Below are 22,928 nucleotides of genomic sequence, written 5' to 3' on the forward strand. Positions count from 1 at the left end.
AATCTTTTTATAACACACTCGTTTTAATTATATTAAGCCTTAAATTATAGGGGTCGGATCACTTGATTGATAGGTGGATCCTGCTGGCTGTCTGCTAGACGTCAACACAGACACAGACACTGAGCTTAACTTCACCTGTTTGTGTTGTTGGAGACTTTTTGGGATTTTTTCATTCAGAGTTTAGACAAATAATCTCTCTGTGGGATTTATGGAACTTTATGGCCGTGCAAGAAGTCTGAGCTCCAGCTTTTCGGTGAGTTAAATGTTCGTGTTATTGTATTGAAATATTTTAGCACTAAGTAGAAGGTATACTGTGCTCCCTTTAGCTGCTTGTTAGCCTGTGCAGTGTTTATTTATTTAATCGTCGGTCAGTAAATAGGAGTCAGGATTTGTTGGCGTTTCCCCGGAGAGATTACAGCGGACCGTAGTGATGAAGAGACCGGTGCTTTTACGTTTCCAGTTACGTGTCGGCTCGCCGCTCTCTCACCGGGCGAACGAGCAGCGAGTCCGCTACCTCTTTAGCCTGATAACTAAACACCTGCAGTCAGTCACCGACAGAATCTCCTGCTGGGAAAGTCAAACCAGCTCATTCATGATTTATACATTCTATGGATAATAACCGTTAGCTACGCTGAGGAGCATATAGCCTAGCTTCATAGCCGTAGCTGGCTGATTCATGCGGCCCGCCCATAAAGCTCAGCCATAGGCTGTAGCTCGGTCGCGCTCCGCCTCTTTGCCCGTCCCTAGATTAGCCGTCTCTAGCATTTCCAATATGGCGACCCCCAGCGGCGGCGCAATTCGGGCTTCCAAACGCTTCTTCAGAAACCAATGGGTGAAGTCACTGAGACTACGTCCATTATTTATACAGACTATGGTTTTCTACCACACAGGGTGAAACTAAAGAAGCTAAAGGTTGAAAAAATAAGTAAATAAGAGTAATTACCTGATATCGGCGGTGTTGCATGTAAATTTGGCTGCAGCCTGCATAACTTTACGTCGAATTAATCCTTCCAACCACTGTTTGATCATTTGAATTAAGGCCAAGTTTCTCGATTTTATTGGGTTGGACCATAGTCTGTATAAATAAGGTTTGGTCTTGAGTTTGGGCGTGGTTAATTTATCAATAAAAAAAAACAACCTCAAAATATAAAAGTATACCTCAAAATAAGTGAAGTAAGGGATAGTAGTGAGCAGGTTGTGACAGAGGTCTCACCGTGAAGGGTTTCCAACAACCTGCTGATCAAACATTATCCCGCTTATTACACAGCAATTAACTTACGAAATTATTTATTTGGCAAAAAGTATTGATTTGGAAATGTTTATATTAATTTAAAAATGATTATATTTCCATTTAAAAATAGTCCTTTACACTCACAGTGAGAGCTGCGTCCATAGCAATGGTTAACTCTGTAGCCTTCTTAAAATTAGCTAATCTATCCATTATGTAAACGTTTCTATGGAAGCCCTTAGTGGACATGCATCCTTGCATTTAATTTACTCCGTTTTCCCGTAATAACAAGTAATTTCAGTTGTTGGCTCGAGATTTCGACTTAGTCTTCTCATTATTTCGAGAAAACAAAGCTGGTTTTCTCGCGATAACAGGACAATTTTCTGTCGATCTAGAAAACAGAACAACAGGCGGGCCACTGTGATAAAGCCACGGCTGATCAGAGGAGGTTGTTTATGGTGAATCACGGAAACAAGCGAGAGGAAGCCGAAGGAAATGGACTTTTTGACAACTCGAGATGTTTGTGACTGAGGTGGACTTCAGAAAGCACATATTGTTTGGAGGACACAGCGGGGGTCACAAAGGAAAGACAAACCAGCGAGTGACAACAACTTACAGCATTAAGTAGTTCACCAGCAGCGCCAGTGAATCCATCAGCAGCATTACGGACGAGTGTTCCCACTGTGTAAGTATGTTTACAGAAACCACAGTGATTACTTCACATTATAACTGAATGTTCTCGTCAATCAGAGGTATCTTCGCTCCTGGATATTATTTGATAAAAGATCAGTGAAACGCAAGCTTTTTAATGATGCGGTTTAGTTATGATGAACTCTGCCTGCACAGTGTTTGGGACTGACCAAAAGCATATGTAATGATTGTGAGAGCAGTCACTGGCTTTATTTGTGGACTGTGCTCATTAACACGATCCATATGTGCAGGTGGGAAGGATATTCCAGTGGAGGCGACAGATGAAGCAGCCACTGCGAGTCTCCGGTGCACTGAGCACCTGATGGCACAGTCATGATTATTAAAGTTCATTAAGTCACAATATCTTTATTAAAACTAAAATAGTTGCTGATATAAACACAGTGTTAGGAGATATTAATAAAAACTACTGATGCTCTGCTCTTTTGGATTCCTACATCCAGCTATTCAGGAGACGGTCAGGATAACGTTTGAAATTAAGTGTTTGAAACGGATCAATATTCCACCTGGCTTCATTTCACCACCTCACAATCTGTGTCGCCAAATTTCCCCTGTCTCCAGAATGTACGTAGGCATGGGTCAGAGCGTGCTTATCAGTGTGCACATTTTCCCGTCAAGTTTTCTTTATAGATCACAACCTTTGCGTGGGAAGTGACGTACGCCACTTTCAGGACCCGTTTTGTGCGAATGCAACGTTTATAAATGGGACCCCAGGACATGCCTACACTAACGAGGTCAGTTAAGTTAGTTATGATCATCTGACTTGACAGCGGTGCCGCAACGTTATCTCGTGATAACTTGAGAAGTCGAGTTCTAAGGAAACGACCAGAAATGACTCCTTATCACGGGAAAGGGGAGTAAATAAAATGTATGGATGCATGTCCACTAAGGGCTTCCATACATTTCCACTGATGATGAAGTAAGACGTGCTGAACGTGACAGCACGTCAAATTTACCGGACTTCTTTTGCCGATTGATGTGATTAAAGTTAGTCCTCCGGATTGTATGATAAGAGCCGCATCATAGCAACGGTCTGTTCTTCATAGCAACGTCAGAAGCAAGTTTTTAACACAGCCCAGTAATAATAAATATTAAATTCACTGAGCGTAGCTGTTCTCATTATAGATTCGATTCCTTCAGTTAGCATTGGGTTGTTACTCAGGACGTGAAAAATTATTTGAGTTCTTTTTTATTTGCAGAGACAAAAAATAGTACGAAAAAAACATCATTTGCAGAACTTTTTTTTTTTTAAAAGAAAATCATAAGTCAGAATAACAGCAAACATTATTAAAGGGAGTAAACCAGTTTGTGTGACAATACAAGTGTGTGGATTTATTCATTTCGTACATGCTCATGGCTAGCATTGTGGGCTAACATGGTTACTCTTGAGGTAAAAAGCTATACATGTTAAAAGTGATAATAATCCCTTCCAGTATACAGGCACTCCTAGTGGGTTTTTTATTGGTACAGCCTGAGGTTATTAGTTTGTTTCAATATGTCATGCATATACACAGGTACATATGTTACTTTAATAAAAAGACTGCGTAAAATGGAATGTGGCAGTGACGTTTTAACCCTGTTTATACAACAATGATTAAAGCTAAACACAGAAATGACGTGGTGTTAATATGAGATGGTTCCAAAAGGCCGGTGTGTTCCCTTCAGCCTTTTCCTCTTCATAAGCTCATGGTGACCTGGATGAACTGGAGAGAGAGATTTATGTTAATATTATTAAAGCTGTCTTGTGATCAGTCATCTAGCAGAGTTGTCAACTTATTCCTTGTTATTTTAACCTTAATTTGAGGGTGACCTTTGTTTACTTTTCTGACCTTATCCCTTTTCCTTCATTCATGTTCTTAAATGAAATCGGTCTGTGTTTTATTGGAGTGTTTAACTTTTAATTGTACAATACTTTAGCCAGCTGTTGTTTGGAAACGTGCTTTATAAATAACCTTTGGTGTGGATTAGCTTTAGAAAAATGGAAAGGTGACATCTCTGTTGTGGAAACTTACATCATCATACTGAAAGGTGGCTGCTCCAGTTTGGGTCGTGTCTCTCCTTCGGAACTGATCTGAAAAATGTGAATGTTTTAAACAGTTTAATTCTTTATTCGGACTAAGCATTTGTTCATTGATATAAAATATATATAAATGATTAGCCTCATAATGAAAGTGTGGTCTGTTTCATTGCATGGGACGTATAGTATGTTTCTGTCAAAGCCTCAACAAGCCTAAGCAGCCCCTTCATCCACCAGAAAAGCTGTTAATAAGCTGACAGTGTTACTTCTTCTTTTCCAACTGTTAAAGCAGCAGCATTTTTTGGGGGGGGGTTGTATTTTTTTTAATGCTATTTAATTTAATGCTTCCTTCAGCTCACTTACCAGTCAGGGCTTGCAGTCTTATGCAACAGGTTATGAAATCATCAAAAGCGATACGGCCTTGAGTGCTGTTTCGCTTCATAATGATGTTCATGGCCTGAGGGCTCAGATTGAAACCTGCATAGGCAAGGCAAAGCAAATTCATCTACAGAGCACCATTCATACATAAAGTGCTTTACACAATAAAAAATAGAGCGTTAAGATAAGATACACAAAGGTTGTTAATAAAGCACATTAACATTTTACATTGTTATCGAACAGGTGCTTCAGACTGACTTCCAGCCAGCAGAAAGGCTCTAGAGACAGTTTAATTTAGGGTCCTTATTTCCAACTCTTTTATCCTGCAAATCCAAGGAAATAATCTGCATGTTAGATTTAGGATAACCTAAAAATAAATATACATGAAACTGTTAACAAATTAGATAACACGTTGTTCAGTTAGTTTACCCATGGAGCTGAGGGCATGCTGCAGCTCAGGGCCCTCCACCGTTCCACTGCGGTCCCGGTCGTAGGATGAGAAGGTCGCCTTCCAGCCGTTCAGGACCTGCGACAGTTCCTTGAACTCATGAAAGCCCATGGTGCCGGACATGTCCCTCTGATACACACTCAGTCAAGGACCCATCACACACTTTTCATTTAAGCTTTTCACTCGAACATGAAGTTGGAACAAATATTGCGAAAATCTCGGTAGAAGATGGGGCACTTAGCAAGAGAAGAGCTATGTGATAAGACACTGAAGCTACAGTCTCTTTAAATTAAATATGACATACTGATGCTACTAAAAGCTCAGACTTGGTTATACTTTAGTAAAACATAACAAGAATTTCCAATGTGCAATGGCTATTAGTTGAATAAGTGCATGGACATGACGTTTTCGTGGTTTAGGCCCCTTTAGTTACAATGCAGGGATATCTTAATGCTATGGGCTTCCAACTTGCAACAGTTGGCTGTGTTTATATTCCACTGTCCCTGTACACAAAGACGAGACAGTAACAACTTCTACAGTTTGGTGTGTTAACTCTTCATGCAAACAGTCAACACTTCTCTCCATATTTCCCAAAACAAAAATCTACGTCCCTCACTCGTGAACATTTTACATTTCAGTCTCAGTCTTTTTTAATCTGCAATGCAGCAGTCAAACAGCTCATCACTGAATGAGTGAAAAACATTCTGGGACTTTCTGGCACAGTGCTGGTTTGTGACCTATTTAAAGGACAGGTGGTTTTGTCTGTAACACACATCTAAGCGATAAAAAAACAGACTGGTGGAGTTCCCCAAGGCTTATTTCTCGGCCCCATCTGTTCAACATCTATATGCTTCCACTACCACAAAAAATACAGAATATCTAGGCAAGGCACATCCATGATTCATGGTAACACTGGTATTAATTAGAGTGGTAAGACAAAGTTCAAACAAACCAAAACAAACAAAAAAGGTGCACAGCCAAATCCTCACAGCGTCTTTTTAACAAAACACTGAACAGGATTTTTTTTTTTAAAGGTTGCTCTGTCACCAACTTGTCAATCACAAGGAAGTCACGCTGTAAACCTGCTTCTAATAAATAGTCAATGAGTCAGACTTATATTTTAACATCAACATGTTAAGAACAAGAGAAACAACATTAGTCCAGTTCCCACTTCTGTAAAATGACTTCCTGTTTGCAAACAGTGCAATTCTACTGTGGGGAAATGAAACACTGCGTTTAATGACCCCTCCATTCACTGTCATATGTGTCTGTTTAATTTGCCCTTTGATTCTACTCTTCTTATTTATCTTTTTACATTTAGTTTTGCTTCTTGTATAGTTTGTCCTCGTGCCTTCTATTTTGAATTAGCTTGTCGTTGAAAGGTGCTATGCTGTGTTTTCACAGAGCCCTGACCTCAAGCCCAACCACGGTTTCGAAATGGCTTTTTTTCAACATTGGTGTTTGGGTGTAATAAGAGATGTTCACATAAGTTTGGTGATATAATGCAGCTTGACATTTTAACTCATCTCTAGATTTATGTCAAGTCTTTGTTTTCATTTTTGAAAATTGAAGGAAGAAATGTCAAAGGAACATTTAGTGCAAAGAATTTCAATAACCATGTGATATTTCAAGACACGTTTTAGTTCCTGTGTGGTTAAACTTGTTAACTACACCTGACACACCTCATGAGAAAGTGCCACTTGTTTTGGGGTTGTGAACAGAGACTCAACCACAGAGTGTTTCGAAGAACTTAGTGATGTGCTTTTGTTTACACCTTCAAGGATACATCCAGCATGCTGATCATCAGCCTGCAGGTCTCCAGGCTGAACGCTGTAGAAGATAAACACAGACAGTTAGCACGCAGGCTAAACCTCAGAGCCCAACCTCATATAGACACATCTAAATACACAATTAACATGTTTAACATTCAGTGGTTAGGAACATATCGCATTTCTGCTACCAATGAGACCCTATGTTTGACAGGTACGATGACTGTATAAGAAATCTAACTATCAATCGTGATGTTATCCTGGTGCATTATTCTGTTTACTGGTCAGTAAAGCAAACTACCGACTCCCAAAACGTCATGGTAGTTAAAAAAAGAAAAATGATGTTGAGTTGCTGAATCGTATAATAAATGGAACATGTAGGAAGGACACTGACAAGAGGCAGAAACAGAGGTTATGTAACAGTGTTTGGTTTCAGTTCACCACAACCTCGTTCTCCTGATGTTTCCTGTTGATCTCAACTGTCAGTTACTAAATGTAAAAGTTTGAAAACACTGCCGCTCAGCAGACACATTGTGTATTTACCTTAGCTCTCTTTTCAAGCTGAACTATTTTACAGTATTCTGCTAATGGATGTGTGACAGTGCAGCTCTGATTGAGTCTGGTTATCAGGCTATATGCACAGGCCTGTTCATTGTGCTTTCATTTAGCTGCCATTAATAGCTAAAAACTGCAGGTTTCTATTCAGGACAGTCATCAGATATGTGCTTAAGATTATGATTTCTCTGATTTCTATAACCAAGCCAGCATGTGACTGCAGAATCTGTACACGAGGGAAAAACTACATGGTGTTTGAAGAGTTCTGGTTTCCGCCTGAAGTCAGTTTGTAGTCAGAGAAGACAGACAAACAACGTTTGAGCAGGTTTGGTTGCACGCAGGAAAACAGTCCAATAAGAGAGGGAAACAGGGAGACCCATCAACTTTTTATTAATCTCTTTAAAAAGATATTTGCGTATGAGTGCAGAAAACAATCCCGTCATAGAAGTCGTCCAGTAACTTCATTCTTGCATTTTAAGTTGCTGGTCGGACTGTAAACAATGAGCAGCACACTGCAGGAAGTCTTGGCCCTGATATCCAAAATAATTGATCCTGTTCATTTCTAACCACATCTCGCCCAGCATTATTGGCCTTTACCCCTAGAGGCTAAATCATCTACAGACAACAGATGGGTTCGGAGATTACAATCTGCTCGTCTCCGATGACCTTCTTTATGCCCATAACGATGAGCTACATGGTTAAATGTTCTGTCCATATATCTGTTCATTTATATATCTGGCACTAAATGAAATAAGTGTCTCTACTTGAAAGAAGCGTTGTTTCAAAATAAGGTTTCTGAAAACAAATAGATTTTTTGACTGATCAGACACAAAGAAGTATCTTTAACGTTTGCTCCATTTGATGCTTTCAGTGCATGACGGGCCTCTTTATCGAACAGCTTCAGGTAAACATGTGTCTTGAGTAGATGTTTAATGAAAACAGCGTGATAATCTTACGTTTGTAAGATCCAGCGATGCCGGACTGTGTGAGGCAGCGCTGCAGCTCGTCTGCTGAGATCTGTCCATCCTGTCAGAGCGTCAGAAAAACAGAAGAAAGGGAAATACACCAAGCAACAGAACAGTCAGATTACAACCAGACAACACTGACCAGGCCGATAACACTGAGATGAAGTGTGGCCTTAACCTTATTGTGTGTGAGTGGGGTGTTACCTGTCCAGCTACAGCTGAAAAATATCCGTAGAGAGGATCCTGCAGCAGAGAGAGACAAAGAAACAAGATTACAGATTGTTTTCTAGCCAATCAGAAACTCACATCCTGTCAGCAGCTATTTTCCTTTTTGTTACAAAGGAAGATGATTTTTGAAACCACAAACAGACGTGACATCACTCTCTGCAAACACACCAGACTCCATTCACAAAAACAGTTATTTTACCTCACAGCACACAGGAGCTGCTGCTCTACTGCTGCACTGACGGGTAAGATAGTTTGTGTTATTGTCTGAGTTAATGTTTAAAATGGTTAGTTCGGCTCCAACACTATATTTGTGCAACAAGATATAACACAACAAAAACTAACTGATGAAGGCAGCAGTAGTAAAGCCACTCATGTTCACTGCTGGGTTAAATTACCGTTCTTGTCGATGCATATCAAGCAGAGAGGCAAGAATGTGTGCATCTGCAAGAGAGCTCACTCTGTTGTTTTAGCAACAGTTCAGTCATTGTCCTTTTTCAAAATGTGTTAAAGGAAGCACAAAGCTCTTTATTCACTCAAAGCTAATCAGTGCCCGCTGCCTGCAATCTGTACACAGTCCACGAGAGCTGACTCAGTGTGTGCGTTCATATCTACCTCTGATAACACGTGAAATTGTTGGTCTCATTATCGTGTGTGTGTGTGTGTGTGTGTGTGTGTGTGTGTGTGTGTGTGTTTGCTCCTCGGGTCTTCACAGAAAGGAACCCACCCTTCCTCACCGTAGACCCTCACCCTGTGTGAATTGTTTACATTGGCTGAATGCTGAAGATCTTTTTACAAGAGCTAAAAGAGTTCAACAGAATATTTCTATTTCAAACTAGCGGTGGTAATTTAACCTTCTACTTTACAAAAACACAGTGGGAAATATTGTACTTTTTACTCTACGTTTAACTGTAAGCTTTAACTCATAAATAAGACATACTATCAAAGATTATACTAACAGTATGAACAGCACGCTGTACATACTGTTTGTTATCTAACCCTACATACCTAATGTACATAGAAGCAACCTGTTACATAGGTGTGTCGTATTTATTTCATCATCCTGCACTATTCACCACTGCACTGTTGTCTTATGTCTGCAAGTGTTATTTTTTTATAGTATAGAATGTATATATATTAATACTTTTAATGTATATTTATAACTATAGATCTGTTAATGGTAGTATTTTGTTTTTACCTGTGTTGAACTATTTTATTTTAGGTCTTTTTCATTCTGATTCTGAATGACTTAAGTACTGTTCTTAAGTACAATTTTGAGGTACTTGTACTTTACTTGAGTACTTCCATTTAATGCTTCTTTCTACTCCATAACTTTCATTTGAGGCGGCTGTGGCTCAGTTGGTCATCTCTCAATAGGAAGGTTGGGGGTTCGATCCCTGACTGCTACAGTCAGTGTCCTTGGGCAAGACACTGAACACCAAACTGCTCCCGGTGTCATCGCCATCAGGTATGAATAGGTATAGGTCCTGATTTGAGATTGGCACTTAGACCTTTGCCATCGGTGTGTTAATGTAACATGAAAGTAAAGTCCATTTACCATTTGACAGCTTTACATACCGATTTCTTTGCATATTTACATAATCTTTTCAAAATAAAAGCCAACTAATTCATTATGATTTACAACTACTGATTAAACTACCCAGCCGTATATAAAGTAATGAATTTCATTGTAAAGGAGTTTTTCTACACCTTGGTATTGCCACTATGAGACGTTCAAGATCTGAGTACTTCTTCCACCACACACAATAGTGTATTATGTAACAATGTGATAATCAAAGGGGGCATTTATCTGCATAGCAAATACTTGAAACTTGAGTACTTTCAGTGCACGCAGGAAGATTACGTTTAAACGAGTACTTTTACAATGTTGTATCGCTACTTTTACTTGAAGATCTGAATACTTCTTCCACTGAGCAGCATGAGGAGGAGTGTGTCATTAAATGTGTATGGAAACAATTAAAGAACGCTGTGAGCTAAAAGTTAGCCTATAGCCAGATAATTCAAGTAATCCTTACTTTTATACACATTAAACTTCTTAATAACAGATAGAAACAAGTAGTACAACTATAGCATTATGCATTTTGGGGGATTGAACACCTAATTTTTGTCGGTTAGACCAACTTCCGGACTGTTTGGACAGGATGAAGCCTAGCTATCCCGGGACAGGACGGTGGTCGGCGGACATATTCAGCTTCAATCCGATATTTAATCACATTATAGCAGTTTCTTACCGCTCCTTGGGCAGCTCCGTATCCTGGATATGCCATGTTCGGTCTATCAAAAAATATCAATAAAACGGGGAATTCTAGTCGCGGTTTTGCCTTCTTAAATTCAGAGGGTGTGTCTGCAGATGTACGGAAACGCCAAGAGACGCTGCAAACTGTGATTGTAGTGCTGTAAAGCAGCCTGAAGCAACGACACGGGTCTAGATGTGAAAATAACCCGGGCTGAACCTAGCAGAAACAGGTAGGACAACGTTAGACCTATGCGACTGTTGTTAAATGTCCTGTTTCCTCACCGCGAGCGACTGATCTGAATTCTGATTGGCGGTGAGTGACCATGTGACCTCAAATTGACCAATTGGATGACAGACCCGACTACAATTTTAATCGCTTCTTGCGACAGTGAAAAACAACGTAATAAAACTAAACAGACCTTCCCACAGTGAAGGTAAACGTATTTAAGTTTAATTTAGAGGTACTTGTACTTCAGATGAGTCTTTTTATGCCACTGTCTACTTTCAGATGGAATATTTACTTATTTTCTTATTTGACAGATTAAGTTTGCAGATAAACCCCTGTGAGGAGTTTTTTGATGGTTATGAAACGGACTGAAATTAATTCTGATTTCTCTCTATGACCTACAAAAGCAAACCAGTTATTTTTAATGCCTGAACAGTTTACAAAGATTTATCTGAAACAAATCAATCTTTTCATGTAAAACAATTTTAATTATCTATAGTTTTGACAAAACAAAAGAAAACCAGTAGATTATTTAATAATTTAACTAACCTTTAGCAGCAGTCCTATACAATGAGCTTTACCTCTTCTTATTTCGATATATTTAAAACAGGCCTAGTTTGTCAGATTTTCCTTTATAGTCAATTTTGTCACTATTTCAACAATTGCCATTGTTGTTACAACCAGTGTGAAGAGTTTACACATTGTTTTACCAGTTTACAAAATCTAAGTTTAATGTGAATGTGCATGTGAAAGTAATGAACTGGAACTGAACTACGTTATTATATTGAAATTGCAAGATTCAAACAATTATGGACATGTTGTTCACTGTGATTTACAGCTGACCATGTTTAAGTTGCCTTTTTAAGTTTCTTAAAAAAAGAGATTTTTTAAAATTCTTTGGCTCAATAAAAATGAGTCAGTGGCAGTCAGAGAAGAGAGAACACCACAGTCATAAGTCTAAAACAAACCAGCTTGGTCTGAAAAATGGAAATGTTTAAATACATGCTAAAACACAGGCATGATCCCTGAACGGAAGGCATTACATCATTTTCTGATCTGCCCAATCCGCTTGTTGACTAGAGTGATGCTCCTGCTGCGTCCAGAGAAAACCCATCTGATGCTCCGTGTTTGGCTTCAGAGGCAGAGCAGAGAGGAAGTGGTGGACCGGGGAAGGACACAGTGACTTCACCTCCCTGACCACAAACACTTTTGTAGGGGAACTGAAGACGGACTCTGGGCCGTGATGGACAGGCTGAATCCTGACTGTTGGATATGGTCTCCTAGAACTCCTCTGTGTCTCCTTCGTCAACATTCAGGGAGCATTGTATCAGCCGTGCTGAGCCACCAGGAGGTAGAGGAGGAAGAGGAGGAGGCAGTAGGGCACCCAGTTGCATCCTTCTGCTGCACCACAGGTAAGTTTAAGATTTTATGATTAAATACAGCATGATACAATGTGGTATTATTTCTATATATTTGACATGATACGGTGGGATACAAGCGTTACGATACAACACACAGGATGGTACGATACATTACAATGCAAAAGTTACAGTATGATACACCACTTCATGACATAATACAGTGTGACGTAGGATACAATAGGATTTTATACGGTATGATACAATTAGATGCAAAACAATTTGACACTTTATCAACACCTTCTATTCCCACAAAGAGATCTTCCTTAGGGAGTTGATCTCCAACGCCTCTGATGCTTTGGATAAAATTCGTTATGACAAAGGCTAAGACAGTGCGGTACAATATGTTATAATACAACTGGATTCAATACGATATGGAACTGTACGATATGATACGATCTGATACAATATACTACTATGATACTTTACGATACAAAGATATGATGCGATACAATACTTTATGATATGATACTGTGCAATGTAGAGGTTAGGCTACGAAGGGATACGATACCATTTAATACAATTCGTTATGATACAATAGCTTATGATAAAATACCTGACAGTACAATAGAAAGGTAAGACACAATGCGATACACTACGTTACCATACAATTGGATTGGATACACTATTGAAGGGTACAATATGATACAAAGGTTAAGACATAATTTGATACAATATGTTAAGATACAATTGAAGTCTATATGATGTGTAACGTTAAGATACAATACGATACAAAGGTAAGACACAATGCGGTACAGTATGTTAACATACAGTTGGATTTGATACAATATTAAAGGCTATGATACGATATGAAGGTTCAGACACGATATAAAACAATAAGTTACGATACAATTGGATTCTATATGATGTGGCCCGATACAATAGGATGGCATACAAGGATTTGATACAATATTGAACAGTTCAATACGATAATATACAATATGATACAATACGATACAGAGGTTAAGACACAATACGCTACAATATATCACTATACAATTGGATTCTATACAATATACGATACAAAGGCTGAGACAATGCAATACAATACAATAATATATACTTTTTTTTGTCCCTGTTTAAAAATTCGTCTTCGACTCTAATCCCACACACAAAGTACTTAAAATAAAGAACAACACAAAGCAGACAACAGGTAGACAAAGTTGCACATACTAATCAAAGCCACAAATTTTGATTAACATGTTCAATATATTTGTTGCAGTAGTAAAAAAAGGCAGGACTCTATAAAAAAATAAAATAAAATGAAAAGAAAAATGATAATAAGTCCAATATGACAAGATGAGATAAAATACAACTTTTTTCACCACAAATGAATTTTTGTGCCCAAGATGTAAAGAACCAACAGCATCATAACTGCAAAGGTGTAACTATGTAACTACAGTGTGAAGGTGTAAAAAAACAAAACAGAACAGAGAAGTGCATCTGTGTTTCTGTTTCAGATTACAAGAACAGAATCCATTGATTTAATTATTCATTTCTTTAGAGATGTTTTTGTCTTTAATTCCATCCCTGAGTGCTTGTTTTTGTTTTTCCACCCACTATTGCGCGTGCATGCCTGTTGTGTGTTCGTGTGTGTGTGCCAGTATATGCAGAACACTTGTGACTACATTCCCAGTCCAAACCCAGCAGGTCTCATCAGCAGGTACAGGAAACAGAAGGATCAGGCATATGATTAAGCAGTGACGTGCAGCTTTAAGCCAGGCCCTGTATAACCCAGCCATGCATGTATTAGAGTGTTGCTGGTCATACATTATTGTATATAACTCCAATAATCAATATACAATCTAAGGATAAATGGATCTGTAATGTTAGGATAGGTCATCTACTTTGAAATCTATCAATAAGCCTAAAATGTATTGCTTTCATTTGACGGTTGTCAGTAATGGATTAGGTACAATTTGAGCTTTTGTCAACACCTGGTTATCATCTAACTCTCCTCCTCACCTGTATCTGCAGGTTTTCATGATGTCATCAATCACACTGATGATGCTCACTGGTCCATCTCCCAACCTCCCACCCACTTAGGGACCCCCAGTAGCTCTGACCTGACCGGGCGAGGTCCTGGTGCTCCTTCCTTACAGAGGCCAAAACCAGTGATGGATGCTGACGGGGGAGACGCATCGCAGCATTTCATCAATGGTTGTTGCTGGGAGGCTCCGGGTCGGGAGACCCAGGGCTGTGTGTGTGTTTATGGGCAAAGGGAACCAGAGGGTTTGGGTCACTGCTGGCCTGGATCTCCGTATGTTTACTACGGAGGTGAGTGTTTATCTCATGTCTAAACTGTACATTCAGGTTTTCTGCTTTTCAGGTCGTTAATGTTAATATTTTTTAAATACAGACAGACTTTATTATTGTAGTGCACTTTAATCATTTTGATTTGGTGTATCGGTAAACTGTGTGATGCTCTTCATCCTAGAAGCAAGTATTTGTTCTTCTAATTTTTAAAATGGAGGAGATAACTGTCCTTACACCATAAAGGTTGGATACCATCTTCACTTTGTTTTACAGCTACCCTACATCAGGGTGGTTTGAGGACCTCTCCCTCCATATAATAGGAAAAGGTTGATGACATAGATCCAAATTGTTATTGCAGCTAATAAATCTTGTATCATTTTAAGAATTCACCTTGCACACACCTGCAGCTTGTTGCACAAGTCCATATTTTATCTCCACCATTTTACTCCAAAGTTCAGATCCTGCATTTTCCTCCTACAATTCTAATCAACCCAACTGAAAAACTCCTCATAACATAACATAATATTTATATGTAAGAACTTTTTTTTTATAGTGAACCATTATCATGAAGATTTCACAAAATGCTTATAAATTCTATCTACTTCCTGCAGTGAGGAGGAACCTGGTGGTTGGAGTGGAGGTGGTGGAGGAAGTCGCAGTTGAAGACACTCTAGAAGTTATGTAAGTACTGCATAAATATACTATTGCGATCTTGTAACCTATTTGTTTGATGCAGAGTTACAGCTTCATTTACAGAAATACAATCATGAATGTTTTGGTTGAAAATAGACGGTTGTTGTTTTGTCTCTCCTCAGAACAGAGGACGTGTATGCAGATGATCTGCTGCATGCTGAGCTGCTGCAAGACGAGCAGCTGTACCCCACATGACTGTTTCCTGTATACACTGTAAACAAAGATATTACACACATCATTCCCAAATGTGTTTGTATTTTATTAGGGCTATAAGTATTTTTGTTGTGACGCTGTTTCTTTATTTATTTATGTGTTTGTTTATTGGGTAGTTGCAGAATATATTCAGAACACCATGCAGGATGTAAACTTAGTTAGAGTTAGCAAAAATGCTAATTTACACCCACAGTCCTGAGGCTGGTAGCTATACAGACACACAGACATACAGACAAATGACATCATACAGATACTAAAATGAAATACACGAGTAGAAATGACAAAATATATTGTGCAAAAACTGAAGTTACAAATGATCACAGCTTTGGTTTGACAAAAGTCATTGTCAGTTGTAATTAATAAGATTTCCAACAGAAAACAAAATATTTTTATGAGTGATACTTTTAAATTTAAATCTATTATATTATGTATAAATTAAATTGTGGACTTCAACTACCAGCATGTATTAATTCCTTTTCCCGCTACAGCCTCATAGATATATACACGCACTTATTTACATTTTAAGTAACACATTATGTACAAATATACGCTTTATACAATGTAGCAGCAGGGTTGTGCAAAGTTGCAGTTTAAAAGTAACATTCTGATTCTGAAGTTTTCTGAAAGAATGTTAAAGTTTTGTGAAAATGAAAATGAATGACTAAAAATGACCACAGCTCTCAGCAAAAAAATGTCAGAATTATCCAAGACGACACCATGTCTTAAAGTTTCCAGGTCTTTCAAGTTTAAAAGGAAACGGGCGGGCAGTTCAACTAACCAGAGTCGATGTCAAGCTTGCGTTGTAGTTCCTCTGTCAGCATATTTTTGTTTTTTAAATGTTCTAGCAGGGTCTTCATTGTCCTCTTGAGCCTCCTCTCCCGATCCCTGGCATTTCTTAAATCCCGTGTCAGTGTCTCCACCTTCTCCTGAGCCTCAGTTAACTTTTTTTTTACATTAACTGGATCAAGTGCATACTGATGATCCTGAAAAATATTAATTGTATAGCTTAAATGCTTTGCCCTCCTTGTATAAATGCCACTGTAGCATAAGTCCAGCATCCTGAAACAGTGATAAATACACTTCGTTCACTCACTGATGTTGATGTTGACTCCTCCTTGACCTCTGGAAGCTTCATTTTAACATCTGGACATTCTGCAGCTGCTTTTTGTGATGTCCTGCTTGACCTGGATTTACAGGGCACCTGGAGATAAAGTAAATTATTAAAGTCAATAGGAACACGCAATATCAGTATATTTAGTATTGCTATGTTTAATTATATGTTATACAGATTGTTTGAATTGATATAGAAACAATTTTCAATCGCATTACTTTGCAACGACGGCTGGGAAACTTGAAAATGGACGGGGTCACTCCTTCTTTTAAACGTGTCGTCTGCCCAGTCATATCAAAGTCCTCTGGCTTGAAATGACTGCTGCAGACAACTGAATAGTCATTTGGCTGGTAGTCCTTTCTTCTTAGGGCTGCTGTCCAAGCCTGTCTTCTAGTTTTAGCTTTTGGGAACCTGCACACACAACAAGTCCATCTGAACAACACTATGCAGTTCTGCATGCTTTAACTACAAATCAGGAGCATAATTTAACTGTTAGTGTATGCCAGAGAGGTCATCTGAGTATACATGCCCAAAGAATGCTCCTAAAATATGAAATTTATCGGCATATCCCACATCTTAATCGTAAATTGCAACATTTGCAATAAGGCCAAATTCAAAATATCAAAAGGGAAAATGCTGCTTACATGACATGTATCAAGTTCAGAATGATGTCCTATTCAGAACATTAGTGGAATATTTGTGTGCATGTAAACATACTAATTGTTAATGACATGGGTCAAAATTGAGAACCACTGCCACCAAAGAATATCACTTTCTGTATCTTACTGATTATTACTAAAGGTTTCCATCATTTTCTAGCCGATATACTAGTGTTAGCTTGATTAAGTATCACCTAACTTTGTATTGGCTCAAAGGGATCACCTATTGTAAATACTACATACATTCAAAACGTTCGTAACAGTAAAATATTGTAAAACATCCTCTCACCTATGAAACGTTATTCCCTGTTCCTTACTTTTGGCACTTCTTTCATTTACACATGCAAAAGCTGCACAAGAGTGTGGCATTTTCGTTGTCTCGACCGTATTCTAACGAAGGTTTAGAAGGCGGATAACCCCTCGCCAAGATGGCGGCGGCGTAGACGCATCTCACAAGCCCGAAACGACATCTCCCGCCTCAGCATACGTCATAACCTCGCGCAAGCAGAATATGGCCGCTCTCGGTGCATCCAAATCAAACCACCGATGATTTCGGGGAAAATTCCCTGTTTTTTATGAAAACGGTAAAATGTCCGACTCATTACAAACACAAACCATTGAGGACCGACTGAACTGTCTGCAGGAGCTGACAGAGTTCACCGAAAACTGTAGAAAACAACTAGATGATATATTTGAATCGCTGGGATGGTCGCAGGACTACAAGAACTACAACAGCGTAAGTCAACAGTTAACTAGCTTAAGTTAATTTTGTTTTTATGGGTGCTTCACAATTTTGCCTCATTTGAATGCACAAGTAAGTGAAAGGAAAGCGTTTTAACCTGGATTCCGAGCTTTAGGGTTAACGTTATTTTTAAGCTAGCTAGCTTAAACTGTTGACGTTATATCGACTGGTTATCTAATATAATACGTCAATATTAAAGACCGAGGCATTCTAACTAAGAGTTACATCATTTAAGTGGTGAATTTCCCCTTCCTATAGCCCACATAGCATCTGCGATGTATTCATTGTAGGCACTACAATGTCTGTGTAATTCACAGCTGATGTTCCTCCGATGTTTGTGGTGTTTTCTCAGGAAGCAATGGAGCAGTGTCCTTACGACCCAAACCACAGTGTCCCAGCCAGGAGCATGGAGAAACACAAAGCCTTCTGCAGCCTCCGAAAGATGGGCTACACAGCTGAGGAGCAGGTAACATACATAACATACAAATAGCTCTAATGGAAACTAAAGAAGCGATGTGTCAGAGTCAGAGAGTATATATATTACATATATATGTGCCAGTAATACCAGTGCTTGATCATTAATGGTTAATAAGAGGCTTAATCACTCGTTTGCAGGCGGAGATGGTCGATCCCTCTGTTTGTTATGAGAACAGCAGTGTCAGAAGCTTTACAATGGGTGAGTCTTTACTGGTGACTGTTATTGTTAATCCTGGTTCAACTAATAAAGGTAGAGAATTCAATAAAATGTCCTCTCATTTGTGAAGAGATTTGAAGAATATTTTTAAGGACAATAAGATATAATGATGCTTTTGTTTACAGAGATCTTCTTCCCTTTAAATAACATACAAATACAACTATTTTTATGAAATATAATAGCGTAATATAAAAGTTTAACAAGCTCCAAAGGTCAGATAATAAAGGTTTGTCTTTGTTTGGGTGCATTTGTCATTCATCATTTTTTATGTGCAGACAAATCCACCCAGCACCAGGTGATCCTGCAGGCGAGATCTGCTGCTCCGCTGATGAGGATGGAAGGAGTCTTCTGGCAAGGTGTGAGCAGCTCTGTAACAGCTCTCTTTCTTCCAGCATGCATAACAACCTGACCAAAGACACACAGGTTTTTATAAAAACAGAGGCACACAGTATGATTTCACAATGCAAGAGTTAGTCTCATATTGCAGATACCATGACAGGCCACTGAGTGTCACTAGAGGATTGAGCTGTGTTAACCTCACTGACTGTTTCCTCTCAACTCAGAGTTGCCTCCATTCACCCCAAATATGTATTCAGTAAAATTAAAAGTGTCATTTGTGTAATTTTCAGATTAGTCTCAATTCGGGATTGTCATATTTTATATTTAATGGCCTTTTTACTGATGACGTGTAATCCGTTTGTTGTGTGTTTTGTTTGCAGCGACAGGGGTGAGTATTAGAGGGGAGCTGCTGCTCTGGTTCAGGCTTTCCTGATCACGTGTAGTATCCTTTAACATCATATCCTTTCAAACCACGGGGCTGGGAAGGGACACACCTCACACACAATCTCTTTTCCCTTTACGTCTTGGGATAAGTCTTCATACATTTAGACAAAATCAGTCAATTTGGATAAATACATTTTATTTCATGACTTCTTTATTTCAGAGTCTTATGTTGAAGGTTCAGAATATCTGTGTCGCATCCTCTTCCTTTGAAGTTCACTGCTCAGTAATTTGAGTAAAAAAAAAACTACAAAATGTCCTCAAAAAGTTTCAGAATAAAGCCGTTAGCCAAGCAAAGGTTATGTGTTTTAAAACAAAAAAATATATATTTGTGTGAAAGTAGCTTTTGCAAACAAGCTTAGAAACTCTTAATACTTTATACATTTTACGGGAGCTGAAAGGTAATTGAGCAGGGAGCTGTTAATTTAAAAAAACACGAGTGAAGTTACAAATAGTTAGATAGGGAAATTCTTTCGGAGGCCAGCGTAGAAATCAAATCTAAAAAAGGTATAATTTATTATATCTGACTCTTTGAGCTAATAATGAACTTCATCAGAAACTGTGTCCGGGTGCTTCGTGTGTTAAGCCTCTGCTCCTCCATCAGGTCAGTACTCCGGCCAGCCTGTCGACGTTCCTCAGAGCCACAAGCGTGCGGTGTGTGACCTCACTGTGGCCGACCGATTGGCTCTGTACGATCATGCCGTTGGCGTCTTCGGCCAGCAGAAGGAGGCTGCCTCCTCGAATGATGATCTCTACGTAGACTTGGTGTCCAAACTCAAGAAGGGTAAGACTCACACATTATGGTGAAGAGCTCCAAGAGCCTCTCAAACAGTAGAATCAAAAAATACCGCCAGATGACCTGTACTTGTAAAAAATGCTTCTAACAGGCCACATGGATTCTAGGGGAATATTCTACAGCAGTTTTGTTTCTCCCTGGTCCTCCATTGAAATGAATGTTTGTGTGTAGATGAAGAACAGAATGAACCCAAGACTCATCTGGAGCTCATGGCAGAGATGAGGGACTACAAGAGGCGGCGTCAGTCTTACCGAGCCAAGAACGTTCACATCACCAAGAAGTCCTACACCGAGGTACTCGCAAGCACCAGCAGAATATCAAGCTGTCTCTTTATCCACAATGCTTTATCCAGAATCAGGAAGAAACACTGTCTCACCGTGTATGGAAAAGAGTTGTTGGAGAAGCACAAATGTTTTCTGTGTGTAACTGAAAATCTGAAGCTAACGTCAGAGCGGAGGTCTCCATATTTGAGATCGTACTCTGTTTAATTAAAGGTCGACAAATAAGTAATGCGGCATCACTGTGATCAACCTGCAGGTGATCAGAGAGGTCATCAACGTCCACTCGGCAGAGCTCACCAGACAGTGGAGAGAGGAAGAGGACGAGGAGGAGTCGACAAGATCAGAGCCCTCCTCTCACAGGTACAACAAACACTCTGACCTCTGACCTCCTGATGATAATGTTGATATTGGGTTTCCTGCTGATTAAGGAAATGTAGATCAGAGAACTCAAAAGGCTGACAGCAGATGGTTTGTGTCTGTCAGGCGTCGGCTGGATGAAAGGTCGGCGTCGTCAGAGTCTCGTCACTCCCACAGCAGACGCCATCGCAGCCGTGAACGAAGCAAAGAGAGAGAGAGCAAGAAGAAGAGGAAGAAGAAGGACAGGTGAGAAAGGACTAATTTCACTCTGGATGCTTTATGCAGGTGATACATATTTTTAAGTTTTGCAGTTGAACATATTTTTTGTACATTTCTTCAATCTATCAGTTACACTTTATTTTAATTAAACTATTCAATGAAATGAATCCAGTTCTTGGTGTTGTGAAAGTGACAGGCTTTTGTTTGTGAAAGTGCCAAAAAGTGTCCTCACTTTTACTTTCTGGATCCTCACAGGGATTCCCGCTCTCCTGATGACCACCACCACGACCGAAAGAAGAAGAAAAAGAAGAAGAAGGAGGACAGGGAGAAGGAGAAGTGAGGGTGCTGGATCAGCAGTAGCAAAAGTCAGATCAGATGAGGTCAAAGGTCACTGTGGCCTCTACAGGTCAGATATGTCAGGTGTAAAGACATGTTAAGTTCATAAACTGAAGGATTTTGCAAATAAATAAAATTTTTGGGAACCAACAATGTCGGCATTTTGAGCTCTTTGTGCTTCAAAATAACTTTTAATCGTGTTTTAATTGCAAAGTTTTTTGTTCTGTAATTGCATGTCTGCCCATCTAGAACAGGCCCCGCCCACCTCCTCCTGAATGGCTGGGAGTGGTTTCCAGCAGCAGACTAAATGGAATGTTGGACAGGAGTGTCATAGCTGGCACGCTTTTATCGCAGGGTCAGAGGTCACTCTTGTTCTTCGCTGTGTGTCACAATTTTTCGACACTTATTGGGAAAACCTGAAGTCGTTGAAATTGAAATTTGTGTCTAAGAAGTCTTGACACTGTTTTACTCTGAAAACAAAGATCTAAAATGTGCAGTCAGCATTTTAAAACTACGTATGAACACATTTCAAGTTGTAGAGTCACCTGCAAGAAATCTTGATCTTTGGCCTTTTCTGCCTTTATTTAGAAGGACAGTGAATCGTGTTGGAAACAGGGGAGGAGAGTGGGGACGACACGGGGCAGGGGGCCTCTGTATATGGGACGTGCAATTTAACCGCTGAGCTAAACTGTTTGTTACCGCAGTTTGTTAAACGCTACATGCTACATTGGAAAAAATAAAGAATGATGAACAATGTACAATGCAATTAAGGCATCCTTATTGAATGTTTTGTCCAAATCTCAAAGAGATCTGTCTGCAGTAAAGATCAGTAAAAGCCTTTTTTCCACACATTTGAGGAGTTTGAACCATAAAATTGGTATTTTTTGATCTGAAAGTTACTTTAAACTTTACTTCCAACTTAATACTTCTGTAGCACACAATAACAAATACAAACTAACAAATTTAGGCAGCTGTGATCAAACAACTCCCCTGTTCAGAAAGGTAAAATTACTGTTTTTGTTCAGTGAGTCTGGTGGTATTGCAGAGTGATGTCGTAGCTGTTTCTTGACAGTTTTCTGTCATTAACTCCTGGTTGCAGCTCTTAATTTAGATCAATGTTTACTTTAGCCTTATATATTTAGGTAAAATTCAATATTCTTCAGTATAATAAAGTTTAAAGGAGAGGGAGGGAGAGAGGATCTTACACACAAACATGGGAAAATAGGGTCTAGGTTGAAAAATCCCGAAGTTATCCTTTAAGTGTTTCTTATGAACTATATTTGAATGTTTAAGATTTTTAAATCAAACTTTTCAAACTTTTATTTACAGAGATTGAAATGTATCGTTCGGTGCAGATTTCAGGCTGAGCAGCAGAAACAAACCTGCAGGATTCAGCTTTTAGCTTTGGGTGTGAGTACAGATAACAACAAAGGAGTTTAAAACATTTCAGATAATAAAATAATGTATAATCTAATTCTTTCTGGCTAATTTAAGCTGTAAACACTAAAATAATGATGTAAAATAATAACAGGCTTCAGGTCAAATCTTCCACAGATCCATCCTTCTCTCTTTCTCTCTGTTTTGTGTTTCTCTGCTC

General features: G+C 39.1%; 4 protein-coding genes across 5 annotated transcripts; 2 read left to right on the forward strand and 2 right to left on the reverse strand.

The window, feature by feature from the left end:
* Positions 1–33: 33 nt before the first annotated feature.
* Positions 34–16,507, forward strand: LOC138584250 (uncharacterized). Of its 2 annotated transcripts, none has more exons than XM_069656440.1 (5): positions 34–253; positions 11,915–12,188; positions 14,172–14,471; positions 15,062–15,131; positions 15,266–16,507. In XM_069656440.1, exons 2-5 carry the CDS (start codon positions 12,020–12,022, stop codon positions 15,336–15,338), a joined length of 612 nt encoding a protein of 203 aa, XP_069512541.1. In that variant the 5' UTR covers positions 34–253; positions 11,915–12,019; the 3' UTR covers positions 15,339–16,507. The 2 variants fall into 2 exon arrangements, with proteins under 2 accessions (XP_069512541.1, XP_069512540.1); XM_069656439.1 differs by lacking the exon at positions 34–253 and adding an exon at positions 9,720–9,761 and having other exon boundaries at positions 11,857–12,188.
* On the reverse strand, positions 3,242–10,827 carry sri (sorcin). Its single transcript, XM_069656442.1, has 8 exons — positions 10,546–10,827; positions 8,273–8,311; positions 8,060–8,129; positions 6,566–6,609; positions 4,761–4,908; positions 4,317–4,430; positions 3,949–4,007; positions 3,242–3,639 (listed from the first exon to the last, which is right to left on the reverse strand). The coding sequence occupies exons 1-8, from the start codon at positions 10,579–10,581 to the stop codon at positions 3,613–3,615; spliced, it is 537 nt and encodes a 178-aa protein (XP_069512543.1). The 5' UTR covers positions 10,582–10,827; the 3' UTR covers positions 3,242–3,612.
* Positions 15,629–17,514, reverse strand: LOC138584252 (THAP domain-containing protein 2-like). The gene is made up of 4 exons (XM_069656441.1): positions 17,416–17,514; positions 16,686–16,878; positions 16,450–16,557; positions 15,629–16,339 (listed from the first exon to the last, which is right to left on the reverse strand). The coding sequence occupies exons 1-4, from the start codon at positions 17,493–17,495 to the stop codon at positions 16,130–16,132; spliced, it is 591 nt and encodes a 196-aa protein (XP_069512542.1). The 5' UTR covers positions 17,496–17,514; the 3' UTR covers positions 15,629–16,129.
* snrnp48 (small nuclear ribonucleoprotein 48 (U11/U12)) lies at positions 17,494–22,075 on the forward strand. The gene is made up of 9 exons (XM_069656430.1): positions 17,494–17,862; positions 18,221–18,334; positions 18,484–18,544; positions 18,838–18,918; positions 19,947–20,126; positions 20,310–20,431; positions 20,676–20,779; positions 20,903–21,022; positions 21,251–22,075. The coding sequence occupies exons 1-9, from the start codon at positions 17,716–17,718 to the stop codon at positions 21,333–21,335; spliced, it is 1,014 nt and encodes a 337-aa protein (XP_069512531.1). The 5' UTR covers positions 17,494–17,715; the 3' UTR covers positions 21,336–22,075.
* The last annotated feature ends 853 nt before the right edge of the window (positions 22,076–22,928 follow it).

The sequence above is a fragment of the Semicossyphus pulcher genome, unplaced genomic scaffold, assembly GCF_022749685.1.
Source record: "Semicossyphus pulcher isolate SPU_LCO1_2020_fin unplaced genomic scaffold, fSemPul1.0.p SCAF_9, whole genome shotgun sequence".
Taxonomy (NCBI): domain Eukaryota; kingdom Metazoa; phylum Chordata; class Actinopteri; order Labriformes; family Labridae; genus Semicossyphus; species Semicossyphus pulcher.